This window comes from Dendropsophus ebraccatus, chromosome 1, assembly GCF_027789765.1.
Source record: "Dendropsophus ebraccatus isolate aDenEbr1 chromosome 1, aDenEbr1.pat, whole genome shotgun sequence".
Taxonomy (NCBI): Eukaryota; Metazoa; Chordata; class Amphibia; order Anura; family Hylidae; genus Dendropsophus; species Dendropsophus ebraccatus.
This window is the reverse complement of record NC_091454.1, coordinates 83161693-83174612: the sequence shown is the minus strand read 5'-3', so window position 1 is coordinate 83174612 and position 12920 is coordinate 83161693. Positions and strand designations below refer to the sequence as shown.

The 12920-nt window shown below is 43.1% G+C and overlaps 1 protein-coding gene across 3 annotated transcripts in view; it reads left to right on the top strand.

Annotated features, from left to right (window-relative positions):
- The window catches only part of CEP290 (centrosomal protein 290), a 175895-nt gene that overhangs the window by 136842 nt on the left and 26133 nt on the right, over window positions 1–12920 (top strand). For all 3 annotated transcript variants that reach the window (XM_069974121.1, XM_069974113.1, XM_069974129.1), the window contains exons 37-40: window positions 4523–4736; window positions 6740–6877; window positions 7871–8092; window positions 10743–10868. In XM_069974121.1, coding sequence (XP_069830222.1) covers window positions 4523–4736; window positions 6740–6877; window positions 7871–8092; window positions 10743–10868 — 700 coding nt within the window. The remainder of the gene's footprint in view (window positions 1–4522; window positions 4737–6739; window positions 6878–7870; window positions 8093–10742; window positions 10869–12920) is intronic.

Below are 12920 nucleotides of genomic sequence, written 5' to 3'. Positions count from 1 at the left end.
AAAAGATCCGACAGGTCAAGTGCAAAAGAAACCCCTAGTAATCAACTCCCTGTTGAGGAATTACTATGCTAACCTCTATAAATCTACCCCGGTTGAGGAATCGGTAGGGGTAGACTTCTTGAACAGCCTGACCCTCCCTTCCTTGTCACAGGAACAGAGGGACATGCTAAATGCTGATGTCACGGAGGAGGAGGTGACGACCGCTATAAAAATGTTGCACAACGGGAAATCCCCGGGCCCGGATGGCTACCCGGGTGAGTTCTATAAAATTCTCACAACGCAAATTTCTCCAGTATTAGCAGATTATTTCTCTGACATACTTCACACAGGTGATATCCCCGCCTCTGCTAGACTGGCGCACATCAAGGTTCTCCCGAAACCCGGGAAAGATCCCTTAGACCCAGGGTCCTACCGACCCATATCCCTTATAAACCAGGATGTCAAGCTCATATCTAAAATCCTGGCTGACAGGCTGGCTAGCATGCTGCCGGACTTAGTGGGGGACCACCAGGTGGGCTTCGTGAGGACCAGATCAGCAGTGACTAATATCCGCAAGGTTATTATGGTACTGGATCGGGTCCGTCACCGCCCCCAGCCGGACGAACACCCAGCTATCCTCACGTTGGATGCAGAGAAAGCATTTGATAACGTGCGTTGGGACTGGCTGGGGTCGGTGTTGGACAAGTTTGGTGTCACGGGAGCGTTCCGCACCTTCCTGGGGGGTCTGTACACGGATCTAACGGCATGTGTGCACACCCAGGGTCTTCTATCCGCCCCCATTGCGTTGGAAAAGGGGACGAGGCAAGGATGCCCTTTGTCTCCTCTCCTTTTCGACCTTGCTATTGAACCACTTGCAAGGCATCTACTGCAACCGACCCTTTTTGAGGGGATCAAAATAGGCACGCAAGTGATTAAATTAACAATGTTTGCCGATGATCTTCTCCTCTTCTTTAGCAGCCCAGACCAACACCTCCCGAAAGTACTAGATTTCTTAGCCCATTTTGAAAGCTTCTCGGGTTACAAAATTAATGTGAACAAAAGTGAACTTTTGCCTCTTGGCCTAAACAGACCAGAATGGGTTAAACACCTAAACCATCTAAATATCAGGGTTGCCTCCTCCTCGGTGACATACTTAGGCCTGAAAATTGGAAAGACTGCAGACACCTTATATACTCTCAATTATGATCCCCTCATTAAGAAAATAATCACAGAACTAAAAAACTGGGAGAGCCTGCCTTTGAGCCTGGCTGGTCGATGTCATTTAATAAAAATGATTAGTTTTGCTCGCCTGCTCTACCCACTCCAGACTCTGCCCCTCCTACTCAAACATAAAGATGTGGTCACACTCAACAGGTCTTTCACTAGATTCATATGGGGGGGAAAGCGTCCGCGAATATCGCTGACAAAGCTTATGCTTAACAAAGCGGATGGAGGCATGAATCTCCCTAATGTGCGCGGGTACAACCTTGCCTGCCTATTCAGGAACGTACTCGACTGGGTACACGGTTCCTCCTTCTTCTCCAATATACAACTGGAGAAGGCCTTCGCCCATCCATGGGATGTCCGAGGCCTTCTCCATACCTCCTATGCCAAACTACCTTCCTCTGTAAAATGGTCAGTCCTTCTCCGTGATACTATTGTCACGTGGAAGGAAATAAGGAAGGCCTTTGGTCTCCCTTTCCTTGTATCAAAACATATGCCACTGACACACCACCCGGAATTCCCACAGGGACAATCGTTCCCATGGATAAGACATGGACCACAGCGAGGCCCAACATTAGTGGGGGATCTCATAAACTATGATACTCGCAAATGGCTTACTCCGGCTGATCTTCGGGCCAAATTCCAACTCCCACCGTCGTGCTTATTGTATTTGAGGCAGGCTCATTCCTTCTGTAATGCCAGGTTGTCGGATCTCTCCAAAGAAGCAGCTACACATGCTCTTGATGGCATTATAGGGTCCTCACCTCACAAACCCTCTATATCCTTACTGTATACTGCTATCCGAAATGAAGTACATGCTAAACGACCTGACAAAACCTCCCTATTCAAGACCTGGGCGACCTGGACACAAGACCCTGACATAGCGGACACTATTTTAGAGGGGTGGGCCAGGGTCAGAAAATGCATTATAAATGAGAGGTGGCGGGAGTCCTACTTCAAACTGGCTCATGGGGCCCTTTATGGATTCAACATCCTGCCATCTCCCTCTTTCCCAGACAGGATCACCGCATGTCCCAAGTGTCAGCTACCATTGACTAACTTGTGGCATGGGGTGTGGAGCTGCCCATTCACTTCCCAGTTCTGGCAACAGGTGACAGACTATATCCACGCTCACTGGAAAATACGACTCCCACTGACCCCGCAGGCCCTCCTGTTCCACCAACCCCGCCCCCCAGATGACACTGACGCCGTTAGTTATACCCCCCAGTTAGTACATGTGGTGCTGGTAGTAGCTCTACGCTGTTTACTGTTCAGTTGGCTGTCCCCTTCTCCCCCTGACATCCCCATGGTTATAGACCAACTAAAAATTTTTCTGAATGTGGACAGGGTCGACACGGAACGGCACAAAAACAAATCAACCAAACGGTTTTTCCAGAAATGGAGAGTTTTTATTACAACACACTATGACCAACGCTCTATAGCAGATATAATGAAGCCGTTCCGTTTTACTGAGTGGTATTGTAAAGCGGATATAGCAGGCACCCTAGGCCCGCTGAAACTTCCATAACTGAAAGGCCCATATCAATACCTGTCTTTTGGGGGACATAGAATAGAAAACGGAGAATAATAAGTGGAAAAGTGTACTATCACTCGCCCCCTGTTGAGCTCGAGAGGGTCTACTCTGACACTGGCAATCTTGAAATGTTTGGTGCATACGTGTGATAGATCGTTGTGGTACCACTGGCACTGTTTTTCTATGTAATTGTTATTTGTATTCCTGTTTTGTCTCAAAATGCAAATAAAAAGATTATTTAAAAAAAAAAAAAAAAGAGGGGGACCATCTATAAGGGAGGGGGGAGAGGGGGACCATCTATAAGGGGGGGGGAGAGGGGGACCATTTATAGGGGGGGGGAGAGGGGGACCATTTATAAGGGGGGGGAGAGGGGGACCATCTATAAGGGAGGGGAACCATCTATAAGGGAGGGGGAGAGGTGGACCATCTATAAGCGAGGGGGAGAGGGGGACCATCTATAAGGGAGGGGGGAGAGGGGGGCCATCTATAAGGGGGGGGAGGGAGACCATCTATAAGGGAGAGGGGACCATCTATATGGGGGGGAAGAGGGGGACCATCTATAAGGGGGGAAGAGGGGGACCATCTCCTAAAAGATCAGCACCCTCCTCTCCTGACATCCTCTGTGCTGCTGGGACTTCTCCTATAGGATTAGCACCCTCCTCTCCTGACATCCTCTGTGCTGCTGGGACCTCTCCTATAGGATTAGCACCCTCCTCTCCTGACCTCCTCTGTGCTGCTGGGACCTCCCCTATAAGATCAGCCCCCTCCTCTCCTGACATCCTCTGTGCTGCTGGGACTTCTCCTATAGGATTAGCACCCTCCTCTCCTGACATCCTCTGTGCTGCTGGGACCTCTCCTATAGGATTAGCACCCTCCTCTCCTGACCTCCTCTGTGCTGCTGGGACCTCCCCTATAAGATCAGCCCCCTCCTCTCCTGACATCCTCTGTGCAGCAAGGGACCAAACATTATGTTTATTGGGGACAGCAGTGGGGGGGGGGGCAGTAGTGGATTATAATGTGGGCGGATTGACGGGGGGGCGTCATCCTATAGTTCGCTTCGGGCAGCAGAGAGGCTAGAATCTGGACACAGCGCGGCACTTATAAATACAGTCTCCCCCGATTCCCGCAATTAATTACAGATGCTGTCCGGGCGCGGGGGTCTCCGGTACATGGTACAATCAGTGGCGGATTATAATGTGGGTGGCCGCCCGAACCGCCCATATTATAATCTGCCACTGAATGCCGCCCCCATGATGACAGCTGGTGGCGCCGCCTGAGGCAGACGACTCAGGTCGCCTCATCACTGATCTGCCAGTCATAGAAGGGGCGGGGTCTATGCCCCTTGGTGGACCCATTCCTATGACACAGTGAAGGGGTGGGACCTATTCAACAATGATGTCACAGATGGGTGGGCTATGTGGAGCCAATGGAGTTTCTTAACATTGCTTGTATTATTGATTTCTGCAATAAAAATTTAAATGACAGTACACTTTGAGAGTGGTGCTGAGAACGCCGTATATGGAAAGAGGGGTAACAGTATCACTTTAATGAAAAATCTTTACGCAATGAATAATTGTTGGGTCTATAAACTAGAAAGCCTTTTGTTTGATTGAGTTTATTAAAACGTGAACGTTAGTCAGATGTGAAACTGTTCCCTAGTTAGTTACCAATTTGCTTCAGTAAGCATTTGCTTCAAGAGTATTATTTTGTGTCAGTGACAGGAGTATTTATTGGATGACGTAACACCATGCTTTAGTTTATTAGATTTATTTGTCCTTGATCTAGGCTTGAAGAGAATTATATTTTAGAGGTGAAAAAACATAAAAGTGAAGCTGAAGAGCTGAGAGCTCGCCTCTCTGAGATGGAGAAAGAATTAAATTATCTTAATACAGAACTTGAAGTGCAGAAAGAAGCAAACACCAGAGCTCCTACTGCAACTATGAAGAATCTAGTTGAACGTCTGAAAAGCCAAGTAGCCCACAAGGAAAAGCAGCAAAAGGTACTTTACCTAACACCTACCGGATCCGCATTGGATCTCACACTGCGAGTTTGCAGCGAGGTCTGCTGTGGATCCAGTCCCATTCATTTCTATAGAGAACATACTCACAGCGGGATTGACATCCCGCTTTGAGTATGTGCTTTAACCCCGTCGCCCGCCGCCTGTAGCCCCACCGACCCGCCGACGAGAGCATACATTACCTGCTCTGGCGACGCGGCTGCATGTCAGGCTCCCGGCTCCGGTCCCGGTCCCGCTACGCCAATCAGTGCTGCTGTGCCATGATTGGCTGAGCGGGACCAGAGCCGGGAGCCTGACATGCAGCCGCGTCGCCAGAGCAGGTAATGTATGCTCTCGGGGCTACAGGCGGCGGGGCTGTGAGCGGCAGGTGGTTAAAGCACATACTCAATCCCGCTGCGAGTATGTTTTCTATAGAAATGAATGGACTGGATCCGCAGCCGATCTTGCTGCAACTCGCAGCGTGAGATTCGCTGCGGATCCGGTAGGTGTGAAGGCCCCCTAAGGGTGCATTCACACGTACAGGGTCCGCAGCAGATTTGATGGTGCAGATTTGATGCTGTGTTCAGTTATATAGATGAAATCTGCCTCGGATCCGCAGCAGAAAATCCGCTGCGGATCCAGTACATGTGAACGTACCCTAAAATAGTATATCATTATATAATTTCTAAAAACATTTGACATGTCATGCAAACTTGTCAAAAGTTTTGATCGCAGAGTTCTCAGTGCTCTCCTGCGATCCCTTAATATAGCTGGATGAAGTGCACGGCAGGAGGCAGGCTCCAATTTAAATATTTGAAACAGATTGAGCATTAAGACAGGGATTAGAGCGCAATTCACACTGCAAATCCGTGCTGAGACTCCAACTATTTAAAATTAGAAACATGTCTGCATAACATGTTTAGAAATGACAGTAATTCTTTAAAGGGGAACTATCAGCAGGTGAGACGAATCTAACCTGCTGATAGCCCCCTATTGCATAGGAGGTGCCGAGGATAAAGGTATGTCTGTAACCTAATCCTCGACGCCTTTTTCGGAGCACTTAGCTGTTTACTACACAGTCCGGTAAGAGCATTACGAGCACCAGGGCGCCATAAAGAGCACTGCCTTACCAGACCGAAGAGTAAATGACAAAATGCATGAAAACAGCACCAAGGATGAAAGTAATAGATGTACCTTCCTCCTCCGCTGATAGTTCCCCTTTAAATACAAAGAGGCGCTCAGAATTTGATTTTACTTTATATAAATTGCATAATGCAACTATAAAATATATACACATCTGCATTGTAGCTCTGTTTATAAATGGAAGCCACAACGCACTGCTGGGTCTGTCATAAGACAGACACCAGTCATGGTGCCCTACAGATCTCATGGTCTTTGTAGTGTCAGTTATTTTGATGGGAAGACTGGTGCTATATACAGCACTATTCTTCCTGTCAGATATCACACAATCTGTAATGGAAGCTTATAGCTGCAAAAAATCACATACATTACTTGAACTGTAGACAGTCACTCGCTTCCATGGTCTCTTCCTTTGTGTAAAGCACGAGACCACTAAGGCTAGTGATTGGCTACAGAGTTGACATTGAGCAACAGCACAGTAATCCACTCAGTGATGTGCAGACATACAGTATGTCTGGGTATTCATAAGAAGCTACTTCCACCTATTGTTGATTGACAGCTGTCTGCCTATACTCATTATAGACAAAAAAAAGTTTGTCAAGGGCACACTGGAGCAGAACAAGTGCTGACTTTGGATCTTTTAGTGATGATAAAGGAAATTTTCATGAACGCTAAAAAGTCCTTTTATATATTAATTCTGTAGCTTCATCAAATTTCAAACTTCTATTGCTGCTGTCTGGGGAATTAGACCTCCATGTGTTCTGTATTAGATCACTTTTTTTATTGTAGCAAGTTCTTGTATGATAACAATGAAATATCTCAAGAGCCAGAAAGCGATATTGCTGAATGTACATGGTCTCTTCCAGGCTTTAAGTAAAGCTCTGCTAGCTCTAAGGGCAGAAATGACCGCTCATGCAGAACAGCAGATTATTTCCGCAGCAGCACAAAAGGAGGAAAATGTTAACATTCAGCAGATTGTGGATAGACAGACTAAAGATCTAAAGGTGAGAATGTGACATTTACTGTAACCTCACAATTTTACTCATACTTGGTTATTATCTATCTGTTTCACCATTTCTATATTCTCAACAGATTTGAAATTTGTAACGTATTGTACTCTGGAGCTTGCTTTCTAAGATCCTGTATGTAATAGTATTCATTTAATTTATTAAAATATTTTATAATAAATTCTATTATACAGTACCACTGTCAGCCTGTAGATGGCAATCTTGTAGTTGCTGTGTTTACAGTGCTAAAGACTAGCAATAAGACAGTGCGGTAAACATGCACATGCATCTATGTATTGCAATATTTATAATTTTCATTACATTTCATATTCGGGGGGAGATACTTATACATATAATACACACATATATTATATGTATGTATGTGTGTGTAATATATATATATATATATATATATATATATATATATATATTATATTAGTGTCATGGTGAACAATGCTTGCTCATATTTTTTGTTTGCACCATATTCACGAGAAAGGCATGAAACTTATACATTAGCCCTCAGAGTCTTTTATACATTCACTGGTAAGTGTATATTGTAATTGCAGAATTGCTATATCTGTGTATCCATTGCATAATTCCTTTTTGCAATTGACTGTTTTGGCAATTATGTAATAAAACAATGTTGTGTTTTAGTATTGCCGTGCTCTTTGACATTGATTTGATTGTAAGGTAGACTGAGGTTAGTTAGCAGAGAAAACATTGCAGTAACCTCCGCTGTCTGGCTTGTTTTATTGATATTCCTTTCATGGGTACAAGAGTTAAATAATTCATTTGAAGCAAATTCTCTCATTAAGCGTCTACTTGCAAATGATGTCCCATGGTGCTTGGGTTGGTTGCAAATGAAAATTGTTACATTATCCTTTCTTAACTTAAAAGCTGATTACAGAGTTTTAATCCAGAACCTAATTCCTTTGTGGTATTTTAAGTAGGCAGATTTAATTGTGAAGAAACTTGATATTATCGTTACAGGCACGAATCGAAGATTTAAATGAGCAGCTACTAAAGCTTAAGGAGACCCTGAAAAGTAGCAAGGCGAGGGAGAATAACCTCACCCAAGACCTTGAGAACCTAAACCAGGAGATGCGAGCAAAGCAGAAAATCATTAATAAGCTGCACAAGGAAAAAGATGAAGTCGATAAGGAAAGTGAGGAGTTGAAAAAAAGACTAAAGCGACTTATGAGCAGCGCACAGGTAAATGGGATGTTTCTGGCATAGATTGCTTTCTTCCTTGAGGCCTTCCATAAGAGGCTGTATACACCAAGGGTTAGATCTGATTCTCCAGTCCAAAGGATGGTCACGTATTCTTTTGATTACTGTATTCCCAAGTGCAAAGAACAAGCTCGTATGCTGGAAGTAACTTCTGTCCAGTCAGCAGTTTTCACGGCGATCTGTTAAAGGAGTTTTCCTGCCATTAGAGGTTTAGAGGCTGCAGGGACTCTCTACAATCGAACAAGGACCTAGGAATCCTGTCGGAAAGACAGTTGCACATGCTACATTCTATGTATTGGAGCTGCTGGATAAAGAACAGCACTCGTCTATCTATGGCAGCTCCTAAACAGAGTCTGCACTGTTCTATTAGGAGGTGTTCTCAAGATTGTCGAGATAGTAAATAACTTCTACTGGTGGGGACCATTTGATATTCTCTATAACCTGCTCTCCCACACCCACAGGAAGCCATTCTTTGCAGGGTCTTTACTCTACTGAGAGGCGCTGCTGTAGTAAGGTATGTGGAAAAGTGGTTATGCATACTTTACAACTGTGATCAAGTAAAACCTGTCCTTAGGAAGACTCAACATCTTTTTTTGGCCGTACTTTGGCCACAATTTGTATACTACGTCATATTTTTACTTTAGCCGTCTTTTTGAACAGCCGTCATTTTAAAGCAAAAATATCAATTATTTAAACGCCCCCACCCAAAAAAAATAAAAACACATTGTGTAAAGGGTGCGCTTATGCTGTGCAGTCTTTGCTGAAGATTTGAAGCTAAAATCGGAGTTGGATCATAATGAATTAGAGAAAATAAAGAAAAGATGCTACTCTCTCTCTTGTTTCAATCCACTACTGATGTTTATATGATTAAAAAAAGTTAAAAAAAAAGTAGAAGTAGAATCCATTCTCTATATTTAATTCATTGTGATCCAAACTCGGTCTTTGCTTCATAGCTGCGGCAAAAACTAGTGTTAAGGAACCCCTATTTAGTTCCATATAAGCTAGAAATCCAGAAGGCTTGCAACACATTACAGCTATGTTCTCACAACGTCTTTTCTAGGCGAAAAAACGTCTGTTATTTTATGATGACAACTGTAAATAATGATCATGATCATGCAACGGTCGGCATTATCAAAAAAACTGCCGTATTGTGAAAACACTGCAGGAAAAAAGGGCTTTAACAGGATTCATAAAATAAAATGTTTAAAAAAAAAAAAGTTGCAATTTAGGTAAAAGAAGGCATTTAAATAAAATAAAAAGCTCCCCTGTAACCAACAGAGTGGTGTCATTCACTTCAAGCATTTTTGTTTAGTAAATGGAACCTTATCCATGCTTGAAGTGGGCAAGCAGGAAGCATTCATACAACGAACAATATTCACCTCTTAGACCTAAACGCATTTGGGAGCCTTTACACAGAGAGATTTATCTGACAGACTTTTGAAGCCAAAGCCAGGAATGGATTTGAAAAGAGGAGAAATCTCAGTATTTCCTTTGTGACCTGTTGTCTGTTTAGAATCTGTTCCTGGCTTTGGCTTCAAAAATCTGTCAAATCTGTGTAAAGGCACCCTTAGGCATATCTGTTGAAGAAACACGGCACACCAACAGGTGATAAATTTCCTGCAAACAATGCCCTCTATTTCTCAGAGACTATAACAGATTGCTTTTCAAAGGATGACTCCTTCCTGGGAGTCCTTTATGAGACCACGTAGATGCTTCTAACCTGATGATAGTGTTCCTTTAGGTATTCCATTTAAAAGAGCGGGTTCACATGTCTGCCCAGCAGGCTACCACTTGTACTTTCTTGCAGTTTAAAGAGTTGCATGTGAATATTTATTTTCATTATATTATTATGAATTTGATGAAAGGCTTATGAATTTTTTGTATTTATTTATTTTAATTCTCATTGTACAGTACCTCCATTTATCACCTTTTATTGCTTGAAGTGTCTAGCATTTCTATAAAGATTGTCCATAATATTGAAACCTTGTGGGTTTCCACAATTGAAGGGTGTCTTTTGGCTCTTGTGGTACTGCACTGTGTACATATTTATTTTATTCACACATTAACATTTAATATGATTACCATATTTTTCCATTAAATCACCTATAACAGAACTTTTATTTGAAAACCAGTCTACAAATAAAATCTATATTAATGAGTTCCTAATTGTGCAATAAATTCCTCTGGATTATTGCTAGTGAGCATTAGTACTGTTGTAGTTTTCTGTGTGCAGTATGCACAAAAAACCTAGATGGGCACTTTACTTCATCACAGGTAAATATGTAGTATCTTTGCGTTAACAAAAATGGATCAGCAGCAAAATGATAGCCACTACATAATACAGCTGTAATGGGAATGATCATTGTGAGACAAAGCCTAACATCTCATGATGGGGTCTTTGACAATTTATGAATTCTTTTCTACCAATTGATGAAATGACTGACTGTTAATACCTTCTTATTCTTTTATTCAGTTGCATAAAGAGCCTCTTACGTACATAAAATACTCGTTCCAACCTTTGCTGGGTTTTATCTTCCGTATTTCTCGGGGTGACATCAAACAAGTCTATTTAGCTTTTCAGACTCTTTCATTATGTAAATATTAAAGCTGAATGTTGAATATCTATTTTCAGAGTAAGTCAGATCTGGAAAGTAAACAGAACCTGATAGATGAGCTTCAGAAGAAAGTTAAAAGACTAGAAGTGGAGCTAGAGAAAAAAATGGAGGAGGCTGAGCGAAAACCTGCACATGAAGATAAGGTTTGTTCACAAAGTCGATTACCTTTCATTTTGTGATGTTTGTTAATGTTATGCAACAGAATTAGGCTGGCTTATATGTATTGGGACAGTTATACATTACATTACCAGAGCTTTTAGGAAATCCCATTCTAAATGCATAGGCATTAATATAGAATTATAAGAGTCTTTACTGTTTTCACATACTGCAAAACTTTGCACTGTTTTTGGGAGAATTTCTGCTCATTTGTCAGACACTGATGTTTGATAAGAGGGCCTGAAAATCTCCACTCTAGTTGATCCCAAAGCCCAACCATTGGGCTGCCCATGTCTCTATAGACCTTGCTTTGTGCACTGGGGCACAGTCATGCTGTGAACAGAAGGAAGCTGAAGTCAGTCTTTCAGAATGCCACAGCAGACACGTCACAAAGGGTTTCTCTCTTTTCCCCTGACTCTTTTTTTAATATATACACTTTAACTACTATCTTGCTGACCTTAGCTTTTGGTCTTATGTCTCACCAAATATCTTCTTTTACTGTGAACTATATTGTGGATTTGAATGTTGTATTTGTTGTATGTGTCATGTCTGTCCAGAACATCCATGTTCCCAGGAACTTTAGCTTCCTCTCATAGCTAGGACCATATGGACCACCTCCATGAACAGCCCTTGCTCAACTCTGGGTACTCTGGAGGAAAAAATTGTGTTAAAATGAACTGGCGCCAGAAAGTTATAAAGATTTGTAAATGACCTCTATTTAAAAGCTCAATTCTTCAAGTTCTTCAGCTGCTGTGGTGTCATTCTCACCTGTGGAAATCTGTGCCATGCCAGCTCTCACTGTACAGCTATTGTGCCAATTTTAATACTAGATGGGGTCTGGAACTCTGTAGTTATTAAGTCACCAGAGCGTTGATGATACTGTGTACCCTAAATGCTTCCAGTATGCTTTTCAGAACTTATAGCTGATTGTGGAAAATCTGGAAGGAAGGAACACAGCTACTTTCTTGCAAATACAGCACCACACCTGTCCTCAGATTGTGCATGATATTACAATTCAGCTCCGTTCAGTTCAATAGAAATGTGCTGCAAAACCATACTCAAAAGACATAGCAGGTGCTGTTTCTGGAAGAAAGCAGTCATGTTTTTCCTAAGCCTGGATAACTCCCTTAAATCTATTTATAAGTTGGGCGGTCTTGATGCTGCATGCGTTTTTTGAGCCAAACACAGGTATGAAAACAAGTATCTATATTTCCTTTTATACTTCTCGTTTTAGAACCACTTCTGGCTTTGGCTCAAAAAACTAAGAAAAAATTGCATCTACAAAACCTGCCTTTGTGATTCCATCCTCATACTGCTAAATAAATGTGTATAGGTATACAATGAGGAGAGAAAGTTGCTCCTTGAGAAGAATGCTAAAAGGTCTGTGGAGAATTAAAGGCCATGCATGCACATAAAAGGATGAGAGCTTGGTCTCTGGTGCCACCTATTTGAGGTAGCCTCCCTACAAGCCAGTGATAAGGGGCAATAACTCCTAAACAGATAGGTAATTCTTCCTTCTGGGAGAGATCTGGCTTTTCTAATATTGTCATGTTTAAGGGTAGCTTCACACGTACTGCGAGTTTGCAGCGAAATCCGCTGCGGATCCTGGTAGTGTGAAGCTGAATGGGTCACATACACGCAGTGGAATTTTCATTCCGCTGCCTGTATGTGACCCGGCCCCTTTAACATCCCACAGCCCTGCCCCGAAGCATACATTATCTGCTCGTTACCACAGCTGTGTGAAGCTCTAGACTCCCCTCGCTCCTGATCAGCCAATTGATTGGCTGATGGGGAGCCGGGAACTTCACTGCAGCGCCGAGCAGGTAATATATGCTTCAGGCCATGGCTGCGGGCGGAGGGGGTTAAAGGGGCCGGGTCACATATCCGCAGTGGAATTTTCATTCCGCTGCGGATATGTAACCCCCATAGACCTTCACAGTACATGGATCCGCAGCAGATTCGCTGCAAACTTGCAGCGTGAAATCCACTGTGGATCTGGTACGTGTGAAGGCACCCTTAAGGCTCTTCAAGAAGAATGA